At 36.5% G+C, this 26,984-nt stretch overlaps 1 protein-coding gene across 2 annotated transcripts in view; it reads right to left on the reverse strand.

Annotated features, from left to right (window-relative positions):
- The window catches only part of ROCK1 (Rho associated coiled-coil containing protein kinase 1), an 83,844-nt gene that overhangs the window by 46,556 nt on the left and 10,304 nt on the right, over window positions 1-26,984 (reverse strand). For both annotated transcript variants that reach the window (XM_059467323.1, XM_059467332.1), the window contains 3 exons: window positions 4,916-4,997; window positions 1,081-1,181; window positions 130-267 (listed from right to left, as the gene is read on the reverse strand). In XM_059467323.1, the coding sequence (XP_059323306.1) occupies window positions 130-267; window positions 1,081-1,181; window positions 4,916-4,997 (321 nt within the window). The remainder of the gene's footprint in view (window positions 1-129; window positions 268-1,080; window positions 1,182-4,915; window positions 4,998-26,984) is intronic.

Consider the following 26,984-nt stretch of genomic DNA (forward strand, 5'->3'; position numbering starts at 1 on the left):
CTATTATCTTAGTCATATACACCCTAGCAGACCAAAAAAACAGACTTCAAAATGTGTAATTCCAGGTCATGCAGTGTTGCAACCAAGCTATTCTAGAATGACAATATTTTAAAAGTAGTATCACTTTACCTGAACAACCCAGGGACTATTAGCAAAAGCCATAATATCCCTTTCTTCCCAGAAGAATGCAGAATCAGATCTTTTTATCATCTCAAATTTGCTCAGAAGTTTCATGGCATACACTCTCCTTGAGGATTTATGCCTTACCTGTGAAGACAAATGTGACACACAGAATTAGTTTGCCATATTAACACATGAAGAACATCACTGAAAATGTTACTTTTCCTGCTTTACTATTTAACACATTTTGTAAGACTCTTCACATTACTATAAAGGATTCTATACTGTACATACACAAAATAATTATATCTGACAATGCATTACTTTTAAAATACTTGCTAGAACTTTTCAACACAGAAGTCCATAGGTATAGGAGTCACATAATCTGCATGTATGTGCCTTTAAAAGGACAAATATTGGAAGTTAGTGATGTTAAATACCATAAAGTTAAAACTATAAGCATTTTCCAGAGCTCATTAGCAGATGTGTATACTTGCTGCTGTATCTCCAGTTTCTCCCACCAGCACTCGATTAAATAAAGCAGGATTAACAAGCCTGGCTGCTAACCTATCACAAACAACACACATCTCTCATCTGTGAGAACTATGTCCACAAAAATCTGGTGTAGTCCCTGAACTGGCAGAAACTCTTCTAGCCCTTAAGACTTCTTCACGTGTCCATGTAAACAGTAGTGGTAAAGGCTAATTTTCTTGATTATGAGTAATACACATTCCATTTTAAGAGAGAAGACTACAATGCAAAACAAGTACTTGTGCAATTGGACAGGACTGAAAAAGGACATTTTCAAAAAACATTTTCATAAATTGTAAAGGAATAAAATTTCACTGAGCCAAAGGCTTTAATATTTAAGACTGTATCTTCTGAACACTACACTGAGAAACAGACGCATGACAAATACTACAGAATACATTCAAATGCACAAATAGAAACTCAACTTACCAACTGAACCTCCCCAAATGCCCCTCTACCGATCACCTTCACCACTTCATAATCTTCAGCTTTCATGCGCAGATCTCTCATTTTATTTACTGTGTCTTTATCTATATGGAACAAAATTTACATTTCATATATAGCCAACTTAATTAAACCCATTTGTCTAACTTCAATTTTCCATAGTTTTTATAGAAGAACTGCTGCTCAAAGAACCTACATTGCTATTGAAAAATTCTCTGCAAGAATGCATGACCTTATTCTCACAACCAGTTACCAAAACCTGATATAACCTGATGCAATGACTCTAGCGTACAATCCTACTACAGAAGATCTTAATTTAGAAATTTCGTTTAAAATAATTACCTTAAAACAAAATAAGCTATGCAAAACTTTCATATCCAGCATGATCCTGCTTGCAAGCTGATCAGTATACAAATATTATTTCTGAATAAATATGCAACACAGCTGGGAAAGTGTATAAGAAAATATACTACAAGACACTTGAAAAAATATTTTTTGAAAAAAAGTTATGCCTTTCTGCACTTTCATGATTCCTAATACTCAAAAAAAGTAGATTTTAATTTAAAACATGCAGTGGGAATCACTGCAATTATTTATATAAACCTGTCATTCTATAAACTAGAATAATTTACAAAGTCCCAGTGGGCAGATATTCTAATTCTAATTCCAAATTTGGTAAAAGATTAAAACAGTCTATTTTAATCCATGTGGGTCAACACTGGCATGAGACTACGTAGAAAAGCTTCGTGCTTTAGTATTTCTAAAAGCCAGGAAGTTCTACTAAAACAGATATGCTTCTAATAAAAAAATAATGCAATGGTATTTTATTTTCAAAAATAGTATTCTAGGCCTAAAAGCAAAGTTTAGAGAGAAGTAAGGACAGGGGAAGAGAACGGAAAAGAAACAGGATATTTTAAGTTCATACACTAAAAACTGACAAAACAATTAACAGAAAATTATCATTAGATTTCTACCTACAGAGGCCCCAATCTAAAACAAAAGCTGCCTATCTACAATAAAAATTCAGTAAGATTTTATTACCTCAAGAGGAACAAACATAGTTCTGTTTGAATAAATACTCTGCAGCCTTATTATCTAATGTAAAGTAACCATTTACAATGCAGCATAGCACAGGCTTATTCCAGTAAATTATAGCAAAATTTTAAATTCTGACAAATTCTTCCACATAAGGATCAAAATATTCAGTAGTTCCAACAAATAATGCATTGCCTTATTTGCCCTGGTGACAACTGGCTTACAGAAGAGGAGGAGCAAGATTGCACAGAACTAAAATGCAGCAATTTTCATGACGGCAATTTTCTAGCTATTGCTAACTTCCTCCCTAGTAATCTCACAACAGGAGGTTCACCTCTTCTGAACAAAAAAGCTTAAACACAATATGAATCCTTTAAATGGTATTCAATCACAAGCATTGCCTTTGAACAAAGCAGAATTAAGGAAAATATATCTGAAGAGCAAGCTAAACTAAGGATTTTAAAATTATGTAAGCCAAGCTTCTGATCAGTTGCAAATTGAAATTTACTGAAATTTACTGAAAGTGAGATACACACTAACATACTAACACTCAGTTATTTTCAGAGAGCATGTTATAGTAACAAGAGTGTTGGAAATTCGACCTCCACGTTCTAGATCTGTTAAACAAGGTTTATCAGGCTGCAATAGACCTCAATAGGCAGTTCCTTATCTCCCAGGACCAGTGGAGGACCTGCCCAGTTTATGCTGTATGAACAGCTGGGGTGGCTCCCATGGCAAAATCACCCTCTCCCAACTTGCCCTGAACTTTGGGTATAGGCGCAGATGCTGCCTTGAAATAAACTGAGTCACCACTGCAAGCAGGGCTCTCAGACACCTGCAATACTCATTTCTTCATTCTGTTAATTCTATATGGTAGAGAAACAATAAGGTTCTACATTTGCAAAAATCATCCTCACAACCTCAGCCAGTAGAGGCAGATTTTGGAGGCTCCACAAATATACAATGTAAATTAGGGAGAAGTAAAGAGAGGATAAGGAGTAGTTCATAGAGCAATCAGTCTACAAAATAAAGGAAGCAAACTCCCATTTTATTTGCCATCCAGAAATTTATTTTAAATTTCTGCAATAATTCTGTGATAATTCTGCAACCAGGCAGCTGATACTGCAGAAAGATATTATAAACAGTCTCCTAATAAAATAAAATAAACATGAAATTTTAAAATTATTTTTTTAATAGAAATTCAAGGCAAACTAAGACTTCACAGTTCTCTCTAAGGCCACTACTCACACATCCACAGCTTGCTTTCATATTTCAGCAAACACTGCAAGTTAATGTTTCAAAGGCAGTTTGAAGGGAACTAATGTGTTCTGTTCTCCACCTTCAGATTACTTCAGGTCACATCTTACACAGTATATAATTTATACCTAAAAGATATTCATTATCAGGTTGTAAATGTAAAAGTTTTCTTTCACTCAGCCCCTATTGCAGAAGTGAAGCTTTTTGAGACACACTAATGATTTCACTACTCATAAAAATTACATTCAAATTATCTGTTGCAATGAGTATTTCCTTTGCCTGATACAACTTCTCTTTTCTCCAAGAGTTTCACCACACCTCCTCAGTAAATAACTGAGTATACAAAATGTGCATGTAACTCAGCATATGGTATCAATACAGTTTGAACTGTGACAAGTTAAACAGAACATTTGAGCTGAGGCTTTCAGTAACCAGCTTACGTGCAAATGAGCCATCAAAGAGATCTAGTGGACTCAAATATTCACACAAATGGAGATTAATGTAAAATAATCACCACAAATTCACTATTACAGGTTACAGTTGCACCCAGTAAACCATTTGAAAACACCGTGGAAACAAACCAAAAAACATTCCACATAAATGTCAAACCAAAGACAAAAATTATTTTAGTCAAATTATTTTGTATTAACAAAAAAACCCACTTTTATTATAGAATTGAATTGCTTAAGGCTGTAAAAATTTAACAGTATTAGTTTAATTTCAAGTTTTGCCCATTTAGTCTATAGGCAGAAACAAGTCTTCAATCAGCAAACATTTCTGCCATGATCTTCAGAATTTGCCAGTTTGGCAGCCTTCAGATTAGTGTTGATTCATAAATACCTTTTCTGGGATTTTCTTTGTCTGTATCTTGATTTTTTTTTTTAATTATGAAAATTATGGAACTCATTTCTATTTAAAAATCAACTTTACTATTTTAAAATGTTGTTATAGGGTATAATGTGCAGGAAATCTTGCAGTGGAAAAATACAAAGTAAATGCAGAGAATTCTGCAGACACATCAGCTGCATACACAAGTAAATGCATCAGCCATGCAGTGTAAGATTTTCATTAAAAGAGACCTTTATACCAAAAAACCCAAAAGCTTACAAAATAATGCTCCAATTCTGTTAGTGAACAAATATTTAATATGATTCCATGACATTGTACACATCAATAAGCCATTTTATTGCTAATTGCTTATGATATCCTAGTACATGAAAATAGAAAACAAGTTATGGGAATCCAGGGAGTTGCCCTAACAAAGACAACAGGTCTTTCTCTTAAAAGGCTTTGTGCCACTTCAGACAAGGCCATTTACAGGGGCAACAGATTGGACATTCAATTGCTGGGGATGAGATTTGCATAGGCAGCTGTCACTGCTCAGTGGGAAATAAATAAATAAGACTCTTGCACCCAAAAACTCAGTGCACTCCAAACCCCTAGCTGCCTTTCAAATAGCTAGAACAGGTGTTTTCTTTTTGATATTACAGACTTCTGTTATTTAGTAAATTAAACATTAAATACTTACACCTGTTTAAGAAGTTATCAATGTTCTTGTTTTTTCTTAAGGCAGGAAAATCTAAGTCATATACCAAAGCATCTAATCCATCCTGAAAAAAAAAAAAAAAACAAAACAACAAGCAAAATTAAGTATTTGAAAAAATAATTACCCATGCTGCTAACTAAAGAGCCAAGTTAAAAAAAAAACAGTTGTCCCTATCAATCTTCCATGCAAATGAAATCATTCACATTTATTTAATGACTGTTAGCAGTTATGTGAAGCAGCTGTTACTCCTTCACTTCCATGGGACTCATCAAAATTTAATTCCATATGCTTCTATGTATTATTACCTTAATTAGCTCCATACTTACATGAAAATAATTACTTTTTCCAAATACAAAAAAGAATAGCAGTTTTAATGAAGTTCAGTAATATTAAAAAGTCACAATGCATCACACAGTAGGCACTTGAACATGAAATGGCAACTGGCAAATAGAACAAAGATGGTAATTTAATTCACAAAATCAAACCCCTGCATTTTATCCACTGAATTCAGTGTGAATTCTCATGAACAAGATGTTGGCTTTATACACTCCTACTTAAGTCTAGAAACAAACAGCCACAAGCCCATCTGGCACTACTACCCCAGCATACATCCCTACAAACAAAGGCAAACCAAACACCATCAGGAAACCCAAACACGACAAAGAAAGAGATAGTTTTAAGGGCTTGTTAAGTGCTGTGAACTTTGGGACTTACAGTTTAAGTCTAAGTTTGTCACTAGGTATTAATGACTCCTCAGTGGGTAGCATCTTCTTGGAGAAAGACTAAACCCAGTTTTTGGGCTGAAAATCACAGATTTGGCTTTGACTTGAAAATGATCAAGGATTCTAGGAATTATGTAACAAAGAATCAAAGTGCATTAGGGAGTCCTCTCTCCCTCAGGTAAAGGTAAGTGACAACGGCAAAAACAAAGGTCCTAAAATACAAATTGATGGATGCTACCAAAGCATGCAAGAGATGTACTTGTCCATTCATAGCTAGGTGTTAATGTTACCTATTTTTAACCTGCTTGGAGTGAGATATTAGACCAGACATATCTTTGATCTGATCAGTTCAGATCTGACTAGACCTAATTTGATTGCTTTTAGCTTTTAAAAGGATTTTCCTATCCTTTTTTTCAGGATTGAAAACTGATCCATAAGTCTTTGCTAAGTATATCAAGTAACTATGCATGAACAAAAGCTAGAGCACAAGCTTTCTGAAAGCTTATTTTCCAGGAATATATAGTGGAGAACACATTTGATTTAGACTGAAATATTAGTCTTTGATCTTTCACTTCAAATTCAATTTCACCTATATTTCACCTCAGTCTTCACAACTGACTTTTAAGTTTATAAAAAATCCCAAGTGCTATCAAAATCAAATTATTTCCTGGCTTGCAGTCCTCAGTTTTAAAGTTTGTGAGATAGAAATTATTTACTTCAGATATAATAAGAGTAAGCAGTAAAATCACACTAGAATTTGAACACGAGTACCTACAAGGATAATCAGAATTACTTTAAAGGCTGGCTATTATTAAAATTGTCAATTTCATACAAATATTCCATTTTTTAGCTACGTCTGCCTGCAGTGGCTCATTTTGAACTAAGAAATGCTAAAATGAAAATAACACAAATCAAAAAAAGCATTGCAGTATTTCACTTCTCTAAAATAAAGTCAGTTTTGCATCTTATGCACTAAAGGATCATCTTTTTGGACTGACACTGATGATGAAAAAAGAAAACAAATTGCAAGGAAACAACATTAAACCAGTCAGTACTAGAAATAACAGAGTAAGAGGCCAACAACAATTTGGACTCAAGGTAGATACAGAAATAAAGCTATGAAGGTAGGGTAACTAATCTGGTGAGAAATACTTTGCAAATACTACTAAAAGACACCTCTTCCAATGACACATGGTAAATATCCAGGAAATCCAGGAAAAAAATTAAATTCTCTGGTTCTGTTGAATAAATTTAAGGGTGAACCATGATAACTGCTTGCACAGCAGTACAAAGTCCACCAGCAGCTTCTGTGCATTTATCTCCATGCTGTGTGAAGCAGTAGGAAAACACCGGCTAAGAGGCTGCTGGGTCCCATCCAGTGATTTTTAAAAGCAAATTAGAGATGGCAATGAACTACCAAAATCTGGGGTTCAATCTGCTGTGAAGCCTTCCAATTTGTAGAGTCAATTGATTTGTCCAGGTCCACAACTAACACAAAACTTCCCCATGCCAAGCAGAAGCACAAAATTATCAAATCCTGGTTGGCTCTGGGGTTATGCAATTGTCTGTTTCAATTCAGGGCTTGCTTCAAAAGGCAAAATTCAGTCTTTTTCTCTATAGGAAGGGAGATTTTAAACACCAATACAAAAAATGGCAATATGTTTAAACTCGTAACATCAATCTTACTTTTGTATCATACTTTTTCTTTCAAAATGCTAAAATATAAGTCCATGACTAAAGAAGCAGTAAGTACAGAAAAGGTCATGGTTTCCTTGATGTCTAAGACATGTTAGGTATTTTATTGTGTTATTCTTTAAAGTTTTAATTTAAAGATGGGAAAAAGTATACAAATTCACTTTTAACATGCAAAAGCAAATTTCAATACTGTTTAATTCAGAATTCACCATATACAAAGTTTCCTGTTCTGTTCTTAACTTTCCAGTTCTTATATATGAACTCTATCAATTAAAATACTTAACAACTCTGAAATACAGATTTAAGCTCTTGATCTTCCATTCATTTGAAATCATATTTCATGATCATGCAAACAATATCTAAGGAAGCTACATGCCAAGAATTGCTTATTTAAAAGGCTCTTCAAGAATCAGCTCCCCTTCATTACAGTATCCAGAGAATAAACTGGTTCAAAACTCCCATTAAAAAAAGGTAAGGGTGGGTGATATTCTATAATTAAGAGACTTGCAAATCCTTAACTCTCAAAACAATTCTTTTCTTCAACTGAAGTAACTTTCTGAAGAAAAAAAGACCTTGGTATTATTTTAGTGTCAGACTGCAAATATAAGACTAAGCTTGAAGCAATTTTTGGAATCATAATTAATGGAAGTAAAATACTTGGGATACCTAGTGTATAACAAAAAATATGAAACAGCCTTACTTACATTAGCTAAAACAGAAGAACTTGCAAACACTACAAGCTGTCCCAGCACAAAGGGAAGCACAGAAGCACAGCTATTTTTAAATGGTATCACTAGAGGACAAATAGGGAGGAGTACACAAGCTCCAAGTGAGTCTGGTTCAAAGCGGAGTGAGTCAGAGAGAAGGGAACACACTATGGAGTTGTAGAAATAATGCCTTGCAGGGAAAGGGTTAAGTCCAAATGGACATGATCATTACCGCCAGTGGCTGCTGAGATAGCTCATCTCTCAACTTTCTTCATTCCATCTTGGTCAGTCTTTCAATATGTCATCTGACTTTTTTGCCAACACAGAAAGGAAGGGACATCACCCTTCCATCAAGACCTATAGCAGCCATGCTCTTCTCCTCTTAAAGGATGACAAGATGTCATTATAACAGGCAACCATGCACTGTATTAAACAAGACAGCCTCAATTTTATGATGGATTTTTCCTCCACTTGGATGGGTGCCATGTATGTATCTTTAAATACAGCACATTCCATACTTCTTGGAAACATATATTGTGGCTTAGAGGTATTTTCAACTAACACTACGTTCTACCTTATTTTGTCATTACAGAGCAATTTTCCTGTTAAGCTTTCAGGCCTTCAAGGGTATTTTCCTTGTAACAGTTAAATTAGATTACTAAGATAAATTATCTATACCTCCACTTACATGGTAATAGTATTTCGGAGGTGATTAAAACTTCTTTTCGGAGGGAAAAAACTTCTTTTCTAATGTTCTTCAGTCAGTTTCATGATCTGATACAGCCCTTTTCTATATCACATTCATTCAATAGTTTCATTATCTGTTTAGAAGACCTCATATCATCCTTAAATTTTAAAGAGGGCACACTAGGGAGTCATTACAACATGCAGAGTTCTTCCTTATGAAACCAACAATTCAACATACTCTGTTGGTTGAATTTTGTTCATTAATACACCGTAATTAAAAGTTTAAAAGGCATAGTTATATGGAATAAAACCAAAGGTCAGTCTAGATGCATAGACTGGCTCTGGAGATGACAGAAAGTGTGTCCAGGAAAGAGGATACGAGCAAGCACTGCTCAGCTGTATGTGTGAGCCAGAAATGGCACTGTCACAGCTAACTATGATGAAAATTTTCTAGACAACATTTTTTTGGTGATTTTTGTCTAAATGTTTTCTCTGTTTTAGTTTCTTGCTCTTACAGTGTTGCACAGATATGAATTCCACCACCTACAGGCTATACAAAAGTGTACCTCATCTCAAGTTTACCACTCTTCAGCCAAAAAAGGGACAATGACTCTTTACCCACCTCCCTCAAGACACAGCTTTACCTACTTGCAGCATTTCACCACTGGCCAACTCTCTTCCAATTATCCTTGGATGAAAGTTTTTTCAATTCTCACCATCAGCACCCTCTGGTGATTTGTTATTTCCACCATTTACTTTTTAACTGGGGCAGGGGCACATAGGGAGAAACTGCATGTTGTATTTAAGTTGTGAGCACACCCTAAGTACACAATGCATTACAACAGTTCCTGTTCTGTGCTTCATTATGTTTTCAGTTCTTCACTGAAATATCTACTTAGTTTTTTAGTCACTGTGTACTAGATTGATTCTTTCACAAAACTAGGCATTACAAATCAAAGCGAGTTCAACATAAGTAAAGATGAGAGGTTTTTCTCCCATGCACTCAATCAACATTCAAAGACTAATTTTACCTACCACTTTTAATCAGCCAGGCACAAATTATTAATTTCTTCTTTGACTTGCTAGATCTTTAATTTTTACTGCTCTACCATCATAAATTGATCATTATTCACCATTTTAGATCCCTTATGACTTTGAAATACCACACACCTGTTAAACTTCATTACCAATCTGTTTTGAATACACTGATCACCAGCTTCCATCTATTCATCCATTCATACAAGTAGCCAAGCCCAACTGCCTTTGCCAATACTTTCCCTTCACTTGTTCTAAAAATACAGAATGCTGTAACACAAAACTTACCAATAGCACATACCTTAACTACACAATCTCTTAACGCTGAATTTCTCAGGTTGTTATGCTAACCTCTTTTCATTAGATTCATCTACAATGGACTGGCTTTCTTCAGTTTGTCCTAAGCAGTCTCACATTAACTGGATTTTTCCCAAATTTTGATCTATACCTACTTCCAAAGTTTTAATGCATCAAACTGCCAGTGGCACTCTGACTATACTAGAGCTCTTCACTCTGCAACTACATTCCCTAATCTCAAAACTTACTACAATTCTGTAATGCTGGTTTCATTCAAATGTATGAATTAATATTAATATAATTTTATAGGGATATTTGAAAATATATACTATTAACCAATTCCAATTTAGCAAAACATATCTTATGATTCATAAGTGATATGAAGTAGAAAATGCAATAAATGATCAACATTATCAGGGTACAATTATAGCATTTTTATATTTTGAAATTTTATTTATACACATTTCACTATGATGCAGTATCATCTAGCACAAGTCAAAAATACACAAAATTCAGTTGAAACTTTGTTATTGAGACACTTAATTACTCTACTATTTATTTAGCATTCAAAGCACTAAAAAAATACCTAATGAGTATTACCAGCATAGAAAATTTGCATTTCTTGGACAGACTGGCAGTTACCCAAGTTTAAACTCTTTGCCACTTTTCCTTTTTTCAAGAGACAAAAGTAACTCTTAAAATCTGCGACTTAACTAACTATCCATATTTTGGTTCTCTGTATTGCAGCCATTTTCCTATCCCTATAGCACTATGATCTCCCCCCTCACTATCAAATCTACAAACCTGACTCACCTTGTTTTGCACATGTTCATCATAATTCACAATAACATCCTGTCATACATAATTCTCTGGTCAACTAAGATAAATGTAGCACTATTGGCAATCTCTAATCAAATACACAAAAGATCCCGTTAAGTTTTAAGTTAATCATACCCATTAATTTTGCTGTCCAAATAAGAGAAAACTGCAATTTAACACTTCATCTTTAAAGTGGACAAGAAAATGTAGACAGAGTTAAGGCACTTCACTTAAGAATTTTCATTAAATTGTTACAGCAGGCAAAGTACACAAACTGACATGTGAGCCTGGTAAAAAGCCCTTGATTCATCACCCAGCACGACAGAACTCTACAGAGAATTGCTGCCCTCATATGCAGCAATACTCCTAGGAGTTCTTGCAAATTTGCTTAAACAGATAGCCTTTCAAACAGAAATACTGGGGGGCTGGGGTGTTAGCTCAATAAAGAGCAAAGCGTTTGACTCAGTGAAGATTTAACAACTGAATAAAGAGATCTTGAAACTTCAAGACAGCATTATTGTAAGCAGTATGGATTATTGCTTTCATTTTGATCATTTTAAAGGGTTATTTCAAGTGTAGCTGCAAACTTCACCCACATTCTGTGTGCTCCCATGTATAAGTACACGTACTTGCCTTCTGCTCAAACAGTAGCTGTTCAATACTTGCACTGACAAATTCCTGGAATATACATTTCCTACATGACTCACCAGATTATAAATCAATCCAGATAGCTCAAATTATACTGATATCTCACATTATACTGATATACACAATCACATGCATCAAAATATCCACTGAAACTAACACCAGAGCCAAAAGGCCTCTCAATATTGTTATATCCATATTAGCACTTTAGGAAACCACAGGTACAAGTCTACAGACAGATACACATACAAGTAATAATTTTTTTTCATATGCATTTCTGGGTGTTGCTGTTTCGTCACTCCAGCAATGGATCTTACCACCTGAAGCATCTCCAAAAATAAACTAAAACAAAATGTAGTGTAAATCTGTGAAATCAACCAATATACAGTAAGCACGCAGGAGTACTGCTAGCACCCACTGCACACCTCAGTCTTTCACTAAAACAGAGTCTAAGTCATAGATCCTTCACACCAGAGCTCCTCTCTGTCCACTGACTAGATGAAGAAATTGCCAATCACTATATCTGTTCTGAATGACATCTATCAGTGAGACTATTTTATGTCTAAAATTATGGAAAACTGACATTGTTTGAAGACATATTCCAGAAGATGTATTTCAGTGGGTGTTTCTTTCCACTCCAAATTCTAACACTACATTACAACATTAATTTTACTACAATTGCATAATTTCTTGTGGTCAATAGTCTTTACACGCAAACTTCAATTTATTACATTACTGCTTTATTATTTCAATTTGTCATCAGAATTAATTCCACTTAGTATTGCATCTTTAGGAACAACTATCAGATGAGAGTGTCTTCAAGGATGATGATGAACATAGACCAATGCAGCACCAAGAATGTACTGAGTAAATTCTAGGCAGAAAACAGGTACCATATAATTTGAAAACAGTTCAGGAACATGTGAAATGGGAGTAAAACCTGATTGCCATTATGTCAAATTATACTGATTCATTTCACAGCAAGTGAGATCGCTGGATCCTTGCAGCTTCATTTCCTTAAAAAATGTTCCCTTGCACTGGTTAATATGCTCTCTGGACAAGTTTTACAAACTTCAAAGCTTCTATAGCAAATGTGGCACATTCTACCATGAAAACAATACTTTACATAAAAAGACTAACACCATTGTAGAACTATCTGGAAGGCTACAGATATTCTTTATACTTTAATGTGTAGAAAATAAGACAATAGATAGCCTACTTTAGGTTTAAATGATTTATCAAGCCACGTTTGGCTAACACTAGAATTAAATAAAGCATAAGTACAGTGTTAAAACCACCCTTTTCAAGAAAACTGTATTAAATGTCATTAACACAAGTACACCTAAAACATATATATTAAAATAGTGTTAGAAGAAGAAGGAGTCCTGGTGAGGAGCAGTGACTGATGTTTATCACCATGGAAGCAGCATTCCACAGCCACTGCAGCACTTGGCATTAGGAAATGCCTCACAGGTCTAGAGTTCCCAGCTACTGCAACAACTGCAACTGGAGATGAGCAAACAACCTGACACACTATCCACAGAAATACCTCACCGTGGAAAAAAGTGACTTCACATCCTTTCCACTTCTCAAAGTGATGGTGCTAACCAAAAATATAAGGCAAGCCCTGTTCCCTCAACTAAGATATAAGATAGCTACTTCATTTTTTTTTTTAAGCCAAACATCACTTGTAAATAATATCAGCAAACAGTCTTTGAGGTCCCCACAGCTTTCTTGGTTATCCTGTGAGGGCAGATTCTTCCACAGGCAGCAGAGAGATCTGCTGTTCTGATTTGGGACTCCCAACCTTTTCATTTGAAACACAAACACTCAAAACTACGAATTTAGATCAATGGGAGTCAACACTCTAAGAAACGCTCATTAGAAAGCAAAAGTAACATGGATAAAAATTAACACTATGGATGCAAATACTGGTATATAACTTCCCTTCGACAAAATGTATAAAGACAGATCAGAGATAGCAAAGAATGAAGACAAACTGGTCCAGTCCCAGCTCAAAAGTCTAAGGCTTCTTTTGCAGCAACCTGCAAGGAGTCGACTAAAGACTTCACCAAAAGAAGAGAAACTGCACAACTCCATTAGGAAATAGTGGTATTTACCAAAGGAAACAGAACCCCCTCCACATCTGTTGCCTAGGAAATTGCTGTCTGCCTCCCATGTTTTTTCCAGGCAGGTATCCATGAAACTTGACTTCAGAAAGTAAGGTTTAGTCACTTGGGCAAGATGTGAAATAGCAAGACAGCAACACGTTCATAGGAGTTATTGAAAACAACATCGATAAAATTGCTTTAGCTCTTCTAAAAGCTGTCAAATATGTAAAGCAACTTTAGATCTTTTAGCTTTACATTACACTAAAATTAGTCTAAGTTCTCCCATCAACAGCTTAAATTGCTGCTTCTAGCTCTCACACTATGCTTTTGCTTGAAAAGTGATACCTCTGCTATGAAAAACAAACAAACAAAAAATATTACCATCAAAGTATGCAATATAATAAGTCACTAGAAAGGATGCTAATTTTTCTGTAAAGCAACAATACCTTATCAGCCACACTGAACCTACTGTCACCTGACCTGGATTGTGTTTGCTGCAAACATAACTAAGTGCTAACTACAGACATGAACAATAAACTATACAACAATAAAAAGGGAAGTTCTCTCTTTAGCTTTGACAATTTGGTCTTGGAGATTATATTAGCTCAATAATTATGCTTTAAAAAAAGACTCTAAAAAGGTACATCAAGGAAAAAAAGCCCTCTGGTAGTAATAAAATCCACTCCACAGAAAAATAATCTGGGGACTGGAAACAGATGCTGAGAACAAAAGTACCTAATTTTTTTAACAGAGCACAGACAATTAATTTAATAATTTTTCAAGAAAGAGTGGGAACATCATAATTTTTCTAGCAGTCTGGAAACACTGCACAAAATCTCCCCTTCCCCACCACTAAAAGGGAAATTCTTCCCTAAAACTCTGCAAGTCAAAACACTTCTACAATTACATGAGAGAAGTCCAGAAATGAAGATTATGAAAGAATTATGCTAAAAAAAACTCTGCAGAAAATGAATTAGTGATTTGTAAAGCAATGTCTTTCCTTAGTGTCACATGCTAACCAATCTGCAAAACGAAAAATATGGGAAGTTGAGCACAACTGAAGCAAGGAATCAACTCTGAGAAGCTTCTTTGATTGCGCAATCTCCTGTCAGAGCTCTCGCTACATTTCTGCAATAAACATTCCAGCACAAGCAATCACACGTCAAGCAGATACTTGAAATATGCAACTAAACAAGAACTTAACACTATTTAAGAATTTGTGCATCGTTAGGCAGTTCTGTATCGCAAGCCCTAGTGAAGCCCATAGATTTTTTTGTGCATTAATTAAAAGAAAAACTTCACTTTCAATAAAAAGATGTCTGTATACATAAAACCAATGTTTTTTATATTTGTTCTTTTTTCCATGATGAATATACCCACAAAAATGACTTTCAAGTGATGTTATTTTTAAAAAAGGTTATAAAAATTCCATGAGAATTATTTTAGCTATAGACAAGTCATTTCTATTTCCAACCACTTAGATTTGTCAGACTTAATAGGATTTTGTAACTAACAGGAACAAAACAGGAAGTTTTCCACATTTTTGGGAAATTTTCACTGTTAATGTAGAACCAAAACAGTTCTGCTAACAGATTGTTTCCAGAGTCCAGAACCCAATTAATTAAATTTGTAAATTTTTAAAAACATGTTTTACCCATTACCCTCAAGCAGGTTTTTTTTTTTAAGTGTGAAGAGACAAGCTCTCTTTCAAAACCAACCTGAAGAAAAAATGGTATCATATACAGACAATGCCACTAGTTACACCATTTTAATGAATACTGGATGTTTCAGTATATATTCAAGTCACTAACAGTGAATACTTTCAGGTCGAAAATACTCCCCCAACAGATGCTTTCAGAGAAATTGTGGATGTCCCATCCCCAAAAGTCTTCAAGCCAAGCTGGACAGGGCTTTGAGCAACCTGGTCTAGTGGATAGTGGCTGTCCATAGCAAGGTGGCTGGAACTAGATGATCTTTAAGGTCCCTTCTAACCAAAAAACATTCTACAGTTCTCTGATTTAAACCAAATCTCTAAGTACTCTTTTTATCCTTTCTGACACCATAGTAGAATCGTGACTAAAATCCTGAATGCTTTGGACTGCATGTGAAAAAAGAAAGGTGTAACTATAAAATCAAAAATTTACATGAAATCATGGTTCCACATTCCACATGGTTCCACTACTGAAATGACAGAACAGAACCAAAGCTGTCCATGAAAACTTGAGGGTGGCTTTCTACAAACTTTGAGTCTGTCTCATCATAATCAGTAAGGATTTTACCATATGTAATACTGCAACAATATAAGCCAGTTTATCTGGGATTTTCAAGTACAGTATTTCAACACTAGAGAAGGAGAGGAAATGTTAGAAATCCATTAGAGGATCCAACATTTTTAATTTCAAGGAAGTCCAAAGATGATGTGATTTATCACTCTTACAAGATTGTTAGGGACGCGCACTCAAGTTTTTCTTTGTGCCTTTTCAAGCTTTGAGACTAAAGTTTGAGGAAAACTAAAGCCACTGACTCCACAGACCAAGAAAGAAGTTTTTTCCCAACATTTCCATTGCTCAAGCATGACACATGCATTCCTAATACACTTGCTAAAGCATGAGACACAGAGAGCAGAACTTCATAAAACAGTGGTATTCAACTTCTACAACACTGGGTACTTTCACCAAGCTCATATATTGCAATCATAAGGATAAAAAATACTAAAATACTAAGAAAGAACTGCAAAAGCAACTCTTCTACCAACTTGTCCAGCTACAACACAAGAATATGTCAACTCCTCCCCAATACCATTCTTCCTCCATAGCACTCTAGAACCTGAGAAAACCAACCACCCAAACAGTATACAGTAGACTCCAAAGGCATGATTTTCTTCTGCATTTAGAACACAGGAGAAAACAAATGTTAACCCAAGAGGAAAGAGAGCCAGGGCTGTCTGGACCATTGCCACAACCATGGAATCTTGTCAAAGTCTCTCTTGCCTGTCCTTACAAGGGAGCAAGACTGAGCCTGGGCTGATTAACTTAATCTCTACAGGAGATGAGGGCAGGCAATATTTTTGTAACACCATAAAAGCCTGCCACGAGACAAATCAGAGGGCACTAACATGATATTTTCTGTTCCTTCATCCCACAGACCATTTTGAGTAGCTGTCATTTACTTTCTCATCAAGCAGAGAGCAAACCTGATAAAAATGTGTTTTTTACAAAATAAACCAAAAGGAATTGAAAGGCTACTTTTTACTTCCATCCAAATTCTATATGATTTTTACCCCAGGATTTGCTTTATGAGAACATTTTTCCAGTATCTAATTTTTTAAAAGAAGTCGTTTTAAAAGCACTGATTTCTTGGAAATCTACATGAACTAAGAGATTAGAGATACATTGTATGTGTATATAAAAATATTAAAAAACCAAGTCATTCAAAGACCAGGTCAAATGAGGTCAGGCAGTATCTGCCACTTCCCATTCATACAAATTCTGTTTGTAAAACACTGAGGAAAGCAGGTTTCCAATTTCTAAATACTATGCAGTATCAACATGAGATATTCTGAAATGTAATTAAGAGTAATAATCAGTTCAAGAATTTAGAGTCACACTTTTGTCAGATGTCCTGCACTTCACTTTCCAGAAGTCTGCTGGACCACAGAGCCAATTTCTGAAGAACTACATAAAACATGGATGGAAACAGTAATTTTGGAAACAGATGCTTGTTACCAGTCATGGTCATTTTATAATTGAATGTATCTAGCCTCAGAGACTTCAAAAGAAAATGAAGAAGGCAGTTGTATCTTTTGTGATATTCAAACAAAATGCACTGGCATTGAGGTAAACTATCATTAAATTTAACTAAACTCTGAACTACAGATTAAAAAAAAGGAAAAACCCAACCATCTGACATTAAGAAAGGTCTAACACCAGGAAGTGTGTGCATGCAAGCATTCTCTATACACAGATTTACACATCCCTAACAACCAAGCATATCAAATAATAATATTTTTTTTTTGAAAATGACCCACCACTTTCATTCAGAATCACATTTTACAAACTGTTTGCTTGGGAAGAGAAATAAGTACCAAATACTTTAACAAAGACACAACAGAGACAAACTCCTTTTCACTTGCAAAATTACAAGTAGTTCATGGTGCAAAGCTCTATATGCAGTCTTCAGAGAAGAATAGCAATGCAGCATTTCACCTAATACTATCATGTAAAGCACATTTAAAATCCCCCTTACTTGCCTCAGTCAAGATAACACGTTGAGTAACTTGCAGCAAACTGTAAAGAACTGAATTTCCCTTTTCTGAACTGCTGTAGATCAACTCTAAGATCATGTCATATTCACATGTTTAGAGCTCTCCTTCTTTTCTTCCAATATAGAATTAAGGGACAAATATGAAAATTGGTCATTTCTTATAGTTTTGTCCCTTTACTAAACTATGACATGACAAATTTCCAATTTATTTAACCTTACCTCACTGAAAAACCTCTTAATCTGCTTATTCTCTGAAGATGACACTTAGTCAATCCAGTTCAACAGATTCAGTTAAAAGCCAGCTTTCACAAATAAGAACACTGAGATAATACTTTTTCGAGATAATTCCTCTTTTTGTACATGTTGCTGTAAAGAATTAAGAAAACAACAGAAAACCAGCCTATGAATAGATAAGCTATTCCTTCTGAAAACCAATATAAAAATCCATGGCTGTCCAGAAGACACAAGCAAGAAAATTCAGAAGAAAAGCTAAGTTGAACAGTTCTAAATTCTTACAAACTATTTCTACATAGAAGTTAATCTTAACAGCAGAAAATCATCTGAATATCCTACAGCCTGACTTGCTGTGTTTCCAAATGCTGTTCAATGTCATGAGCATGCCAAAAACATATTTTGACTTTTAAGTCCCAAGTTTTTAAAAATTTTTAATTACAAGCAGTATGATCTTAAAAATTACAAACCCAAAATCAGGATAATACAGCTTACATTCCTATCAATCCTCAAAATAAATACGCTATTTTCTGTAAAAGGGGAGAAGCATACCTTTGAGTGCCTTAAAAGGCCAATATGGCTTAGATCTGCTCTGTCAAGAGTCAACTACCAACACACTGAATTATTCTGAACTAGCAGAAACATAACAGGAGCCTGATGGTAAAGGGATGACTAAAAGGCATCCTGATTAAATTTCTTTTCCTTCCAACACCACAGTGACAGTGACTGAATTTGCCTGTTTGGCACCACAGATGTTGGAGCATCTCATTTCTTCAAAAGTGCATGCGGAATGCCAATGGCCAGTGGGAAAAGACCATAAGTAATAAATGGAATTTGATTTGCTCTTTCCACTGAGTTCTTCCAATGTCTTCTAAATAGAATACACCTCACTGGTGGATCACCTTCTAATACACCTCACTGGTGGATCACAGTACGGATCACGGTAGGCGTCCTCCTGCCCCAGAACCAAAACATAAGAGGGAGGTAAGTTCTAAAAGGCCTGTGGCTAAATACTACAGCTCCTGAATGCAGCACAAAGGCAGTAGCTGTGTTAGATGCTGGCCTGCAAAACAGAGACAAGAGGCTGCTGCAGAAAGATTGTGGCCTCACTCTTGATGGACTGGCCTGAGGATTGCTGCTACAGAACCCTCCAATACCAGTCTTATTGTACAGTGGAATTCTAAAACAAATATCTTGCACTTTTAAGTTTTATTACAGAAAAATAATCAGCAGAGAAATAAAATACACTTTAAGAGCAGAGTTTAGACAATTTGTTTCTATATAATTCTTAGGGCTCTAACAGAAATACAGATTCAACCAATTACTTCGGTTATTTTTTGAAAGTGTACCTATAGCCTTCATTTTGTGCCCAAATAAACTACGAATCTTCATCTAGTAAAAGTTAAATGTTGCTTGGCTATATCTAACTGTATATGGTAACAACCTGTCATATCCAAATTACCTGTATTACTTCCATACTCACAAAGAATAATCACATCCTATTTACTGACAACTTCATTCTATGCTAATTCTTAATTTGGAGGCATATACTAATCACACCTGAAACCATCATAAGACAAAACTACTAGCTCTGATCATTTTGCAAGTTCCTCCTACCTTAACAGAGGTATCTTTCCAATCTAAATGGATAATGTGAACTTGCTGGTTTAAACTCTCAGAATATTCTTTCCCTCCTTCCAGACAGAGTTCATCTTAACTTCTAGCGTATTAAATGTCACAAAGAGACAAAAATTAACTCTGTGGAAGCTGCTTTTCCTGATGCTTTCCTTTTTAAATTCCGATACTATTGCTATTTAGAGCTATCATTTAGAGTGAAAAATATTTAAGAAAATAAAGGCAATTTATATTTTTGTCCTTAGAAACTTAGATTTTTTTATGCATGCATTCTGTGGTTGAGTTTCTTCCATGTCTCCAGGCCACTACCTTTAAAGGTTTTTCTCTTTAAGTCTCTTTCACCCTCATGAGACCAGGTCTGCCCTTAAAAGAGGAATTAACATCGCAGTGCTCAGCACAGATATCATATCCTGATATCCTGTACAGTGTCACAGGTCACAAAATGGGACCTTGATAGCTGAGGAAACAATTTATACATATAGCACATACCATTACTTTCTACTTAACCAGCACTGCTGCAAACATGTTGTTGCACTGATTTAAGAGCTTCACTGAGGCTCTGAAACAAAGCTAGGAAAAAGCAAAGGGAAAACCAACCAGTGAAACTGTAAAGATGTTTTGTCCAAAGACGGGGGATCACAGAACAGTCTAGATTTAGTGGTACCTCAAAAGTTCACCTTGTCCGACTGTTCAAGCAAAAGGGAGCCTTGATGACATTGCCCAGCACCCTGCTGAGTCTTGAAAACCACCACCAATGGGGACTCTACTTCATCCCTGAGGACATTGCTACCATGACTGACTATTGCCACAGTAAAACATTTTTTGTGCGTAAATCTCCCCCAATGCAACACGGGACATTGTACATAAACCTCTCCCAATGCCCATGGCAATGTACATGTTGGCTCATTTTCTCCTCCTGAAAAGACAGCTTTCATCTTCTCTGTAGCTGTCCTTTTAGCATTGGAACACTGTGATGAGGTCCCCCAAGCCATCTCTGGGGAAGCACGTTCACTTTTCCCTCACAAACCAAGTTCTCAGCCCTTTGAGCACCTTTGTGACCCTCCTTTAGAGCTCTCCTTGAATTGCAGAACCAAGAACGGGACACCTCCCTTCAGATGTGGCCTTATCAGCACTGAGTGGAATGATCACACCTCCAAATCTGCTACTGACCCTGCTGTAGATGCAGCCCAGGATCCAATCTGCCTTTCTGCCTTTGTTGCTGCAGCCATGCTCTGCTGGCTCATGCCCACCTTGCTGTCCAATGGAGCCCCAGGTCAGCAAGGCTGCTCCCAACCTCACAGATCCCAGCCTGGACCTTGGGATCTGTTCTTGGCTTCCTTAAACTTCATACTGTTCTTGCTTGCCCACTCCTCCAGCCTATCCAGATCTCTCTGTAAAATGTCTCTTCCTTCTAAAAGGTCTCCTCACTACTCAGTTCAATGCCATCAACAAATTTACTGAGGCTACTTTTAATGCCACCATCCAGGTCATGCAGGAAGGCACCAGACAGCATTAGGCCCAGCATCCACCCTGCAAGACCCCATTTGTGACAGGCTGCAAGCCTGAGTAAAACCTACTGACCACCACAAGTCCTGATATATTTGTAAAATAATACATATTTGATGTCCCACAAAAGTTATTTCAACTCTACATTAGCAAAATTTAGGTAGATTATTCCTTGTGCAATTTTGGTGTCACCATTCACTATACAGAAATATTCTCATCACAATTTCCTTCTAATAAAATCTAGAGTAGAAAATTATAACTGCACAGTACTGGAAACAAAAACTCTTATCAATTTTTCTGAAACTTAAGAGTACTTCTACTGAATTTGCAGATTTTTTTAAAAGGAAAATGAAAGTCATGATTTTATATTTTTCATCACATATACTGTGTATACATGTATATAAAAGTCTGTGGAGGTACTAATAATTTCTTTTTATCCAATTCATTTATTTAATTATGATCTTGAGTGATTAATGAAGCTTTTCACAGGTGTAAAAAGCAAGCAATAGTTGTATATGAATTCATTAAGGTACAAAACCACTACCTACTCAGTAGATGAGGCTAACAAGAAGGAAAATTATTTCCGAGAACTAATAAACTTTATTTATTACAACCCTCAAACTGCTAATTAGGTCAATGGAACATTTTAGTGATCTCCCTCCTTTCCTCCAGCGATTACACCACTGGAAACTATGGCAAACAGGAAGAGTCTCCCTTTATACTACTGAGCATTATCAGCTGAGCACTGGACACTGCAGTTTAAGTGCAACTTAAAGTCCACGTATCTTCATTTTAACAGTTTCATATACATGCACAGCACAGTTCCAACAGCCAGCACTGACATTTTTCCATTGAAAGCATCAAATTTCATTAAGCTCCTCTTTGTATACAATTTACCCCCTAAAAATACAGTAATTCTCTATCACACATTCAATGCAAAGAGAGTGATGAACACTATGAACATACTACTAAAAAAGCTAATGTATTGTAAAAATTTACTTATATTGAAGCACAGTAATTTCTAGGTTCATGTACTAACCTGCATTAGCATGCAGAGAAACTCATTTTCTTTACCCAAAACCAGATTTTTGCAGTCATAAGCCTCTGTCCATGTACATCAGTTTTCCCTACTTGTGGGAACATCCAGAACTTAAGAAAACTACAGCTCTAACTCAAAAAGATAACCCACTCGATTTTTTAATGATTTTGGGAATCTAGAGAGGTTCCAGCTGACTGGAAGCTGGTAAACATTGTCCCAACTTAAGAAGGGCAAGAAGGATGACCCTGGAAACTCCAGGCCTGCCAATGTCACTTCAATGACTATTAGAGAAAAGCTTATTTGGGGGCATACTGAAAAACACCTGAAGGACAATGCAGTCATCAGTCACAATCAGTATGGGCTCCTGAGGGGAAAGTCCTGCTCGACAAAGTTAATTCCCTCTTAGGACAAGGTAACCCACCAAGGTATCCAGGGAAGCCAGCTGATCTAATCTTTTGGGATTTCAGTGAAGCTTTCAGTACTGTCTCACAGTGTCCCACCAGATGAAATGTCCAGCATTCAGCTGGATAAACACAGCATGGGACAGGTGAGCAGCTGGCTCATGGGTCAGGCACAAAGAGTTGTATTGAATGGGGTGACATCAGACTGCCAACCTGCCACTAGCAGAGGTCTGCAGGGCTCTATCCCTCCACAGGGCCTTGTGCTCATCAACATCTTCATCAATTACTTGGATGCAGGACTGGAAGGAATACTAAGTAATTTTTCCAGTGATACTAAATTGGGAAGAATTGTTAACTCCCTCGAAGGCAGGGAGGCCCTGCAGAGACACATCAACAAATCTGAGGGCTGGGCAACCACAAACCATAAACAAAAGACAAGTGCTGGATTCTGCACCAAGGATGGGCAGCCCTGGATGTACACACAGACCAGAATGAGATGCTGAACAGGAGCACCAGGGGAAGGGACCTGGGGGTTCTGGTCCATGGCAAGTTGAATCTGAGTCAGCAGTGCCCTGGCAGCCAGGAAGGCCAAGAGCATCTTGGGGCCATCAGGCACAGCATCACTACCCTGGCAATGGAGGGGACTGTCCTGCTCTGCTCTAACTGGGGCAGCCTCACCTCCAGTGCTGGGGGCAGTTCCCAAGTGCTGGGGGCAGTTCTGGGTGCCACAAAATGAGAAAGATACAGAGCTATTAGACACTGTCCAAAGGAGAGCCACTGAGATGGTTCAGGACTTTACAAGGAGTGGCTGAGATCACTCAGCTTGCTCAGCCTGGAGGAGTCAGGGGTGACCTCACTGTAGCCTATAACAACCTCATGAGAGGAAGTACAGGGGCAGACACTGATTTCTCTCTGGTGATCAGGGACAGGACCCAAGAGAATGGCATGAAGCTGTGTCAAGGGAAGTTTAAGTTAGGTATTAGGAAAGGTTCTTCACCCAGAGGGTGGTTAGGCACTGGAACAGGCTCCTCAGGGAACTGGTCACACCACCAACCCTGACAGAGTTCAAGAAGCATTCTGACAACACCCTAAGGCACATGGTGTGATCCTTGGGGTTTGTAAAATGTGCAAGGTCAGGGTGATCCTTGTGGGTCCAACTCTGTACTTCTGTGATTCCACAAAAATAATTAAAGAATTTGAAAGCAACTAATTATATTTAAAAAGTAGTTTGCAACATACCAGTGAAGATGCAATGTTAAATAGACTCAAGCCTGCCTTTTGACTTTAAGTCTTGCTGTGGAGGTTTTTGTTGGCCATTCATGTTTGACACACGTCCTTGTAGCTTGAGGTCTGCTTTTCGAATACTTAACGGTACTACCAGCGAAATTTCCCTACCCCTTAAAAGGAGTACAAAAAGTAACTTGCCTCCATGCCATCAAACCACAAATTGTGGGGGTTGGGGGAAGTACTTCCTTATTTTAGATGCAGGAAACAGAAATACAAAACACTCTCAGAAAAAGACTGAAGAAATCAGGAAACCCTAACTTTAGGCACATTAGGCCAAACAAACAATTCTAACACCAAAATCATCTTTAATTATCATCTTACTAATTTCTCTGCCTGTTTTCCAAACCTCATATTTGTGTAATTATCTTCCATACAGACAAGACTTCCTTCTCCACAAAGCGCGTTTTTTTGTTCTTGTACCCTACCCCTGCCACACCATAAATGTAATCTGTTGTGTTCTGCAGCTTAAAATATTCAAAAGCAAAGAAAGATGTATCACAGTATCAAGGATACCGCACTGATGCTTCTATTTGTTGATATTTTATTTACCAAGGCAAGAGGATAACATGGCACACCAATTTTCATTTCACCTCCTATCTTTTCAAGAGATATTTGACTAGTACTCAAACAAGAGTAAGAATTAAATTGAATAACTGACTTTTCACAACCTCAACATCAAAAGGATAAAGTTATTTTTTATAACTGTCAATAATTAAGTAATTTACGGTAGGCAAATACCCATTGAACAAGTTTAAGAATTAACTGGAAACTATAAATTGACAAGACTGGCATTACTGACAAAATAATTTTTGTTGACTGTCCCCTTAGTTGCTTCTCCTTTCCTTGTCAGAACATGATTATTGGTTTTATTTCTACTGCAGAAGTGAAACAGAAATTATGTGACGGCTGAAGAACATAAAATCATGACAACAGACACCACCTTTCTGGATTTAAAAATTAGGTGATTCTTGTATTTTGCAGAGATGAAGACATGGTTATCCTGCCCAACTTCATCAGGTGCTCTTATGGCTAACACTGCTTCCACCTTCTTCTGGATGTGGGAAGGAAGCTTAACAAATAAACCAGCTCATTTCTGTGAGCTGCACTTCATTATACCTGAAAGACATTTGTTTATCATGCTGAAATTCAAGGGAAGCAAGATATACAGAGAATTATCTAATCTTAAGCACAAGCTTAGCTCTAAGTTGCAAGTTATTTGTTAAAGATTGTGTATTTTTCCATTGTTATGAAAGAGGTTGATTCCAACTCCTCTGAAAGAAAAACAACTTACTTTGTAAAAACATCATATTACTTTTTGAAGTAATTCTTCAAAAACTCATGACTGTTTCTTTTTTTTCCCACTTTTGCTAACCCATCAGCTCAGAAGACTTGTTCCTAAATTACATGTAAGGGCCTATAAGTGGAATTATCATTCAGAAAAAAGCTTAGAATTTCAACTTGAAAGAAGAATTACATTTTTGCTGAACACTGCTATTTATTCTCACAAAATATAAGTAACACAGCACCACTGTAAGGTAAGTTTTTTGATGTTGAAACATACAGGAAAGAAAGCAAAAGATGTCCTGCATTGGTAGAGTTAGTCAACCTCTCACAAGACAGCCAGATTTGAATGAAAACCTTCAGCTGCCTATTCTGATTGAATCTTACACTGAAAAATTAAGTTTCTACTTCAAGGGCATCAGAAACTTTGAAAGAAACTTCCCAACCTGCAAATAAGTGGTTTTATGATGAACCTTTTCTTTTATTCCTGACCATATCTAGGAGTTTGTCAAATTGCAATGAAATAGGGTATATAAAAAGAAAAAAAACCTTTTTCTCTCCTCTAAAACTCATGGTTCTCATACCCTTCTTTCCCATGAACTTCCAAAGATCTATGACAGAAACTATTCTTTATACGAAGGTGAAGTTAATCTGACTTTGTTCTTTGACAGGAGCTCAAAGAAGAGACAACCAAAGAAAAGAACAATGGAGCCATCCCAACTATTCCCTGACACCAACCAAAAATCCTGACACCAGAAGGCAGAAAGGCACAGAGGAGCTGCCTACCGTCACTGCAGTCCCAGACACAAAGCAGCTCCTGCAGCACCAGCATCCAACACCCCAGTTTTGCCTCTACATGGTATCTGCTTCGATCCCAAGTCCAAACCACTAATGATAATAGTGTTATGCTCACATTGCATTCAGAAGGACAAAAGCTTTCTTATCAAAGCCGGAAGGCATTTGAGGACAGGAAAAAAAAAAAAAAAAACAAAAGGAAAACACTTCAAAGATTCCTCTGACCTTACACTCATCAAGAACAAGAGAGACTTTTAGTCCTTTCCTTACTCCAATCCAATCTGCCATGCAGAATCAATTAACAGCTCTGAGCTTGCAAGATATGTGATACAAGACCTTCTTTGTATTACAACTTTTTTCTTTAGGCAAACAACCCAGAATTCTCCTAAATATGGTTTTCCTACCAAGAGTCTTCATAGCTTGACTCAGAAGCACATTGTGACTAGCTCTGATAATTTCTCTGACCACCAGATTTTGCAAGTCAAAACTATCTCCAAACACCTGAAGGTCACGCTGCTTCCAAAACCCATGTATACAAAACAGTTTGTGGAGTATGAGAAAGGCTAAAAATAGCCATGGGCATTTTAGTAAAAGACAGCACACAAAAGCTCACCCAGGAAACCTACTGATTTATCTGCTACAGAGAAAGCCTAGCTCATTAATGACATGTCTAATTATAAATTCAGTGTGTTAGACAAAAAAAAAAAAAAAAAAAACAACCAACCAACAAGCCTACTGCTCAAACAAAAAGCAACCCATTAAAATACACAATCACATCAATTGTTCAGATTTCACTCACAGGTCTTCATGGGCAATTCTTTTATTTTTGTCACCATCTTTGCTACACAAATGTTGGCAACAATGGTCGCTCTTTCAAAAGCCATGGTGACTGTTG

This window comes from Ammospiza nelsoni, chromosome 1 (assembly GCF_027579445.1).
Source record: "Ammospiza nelsoni isolate bAmmNel1 chromosome 1, bAmmNel1.pri, whole genome shotgun sequence".
NCBI classification, from domain to species: Eukaryota; Metazoa; Chordata; class Aves; order Passeriformes; family Passerellidae; genus Ammospiza; species Ammospiza nelsoni.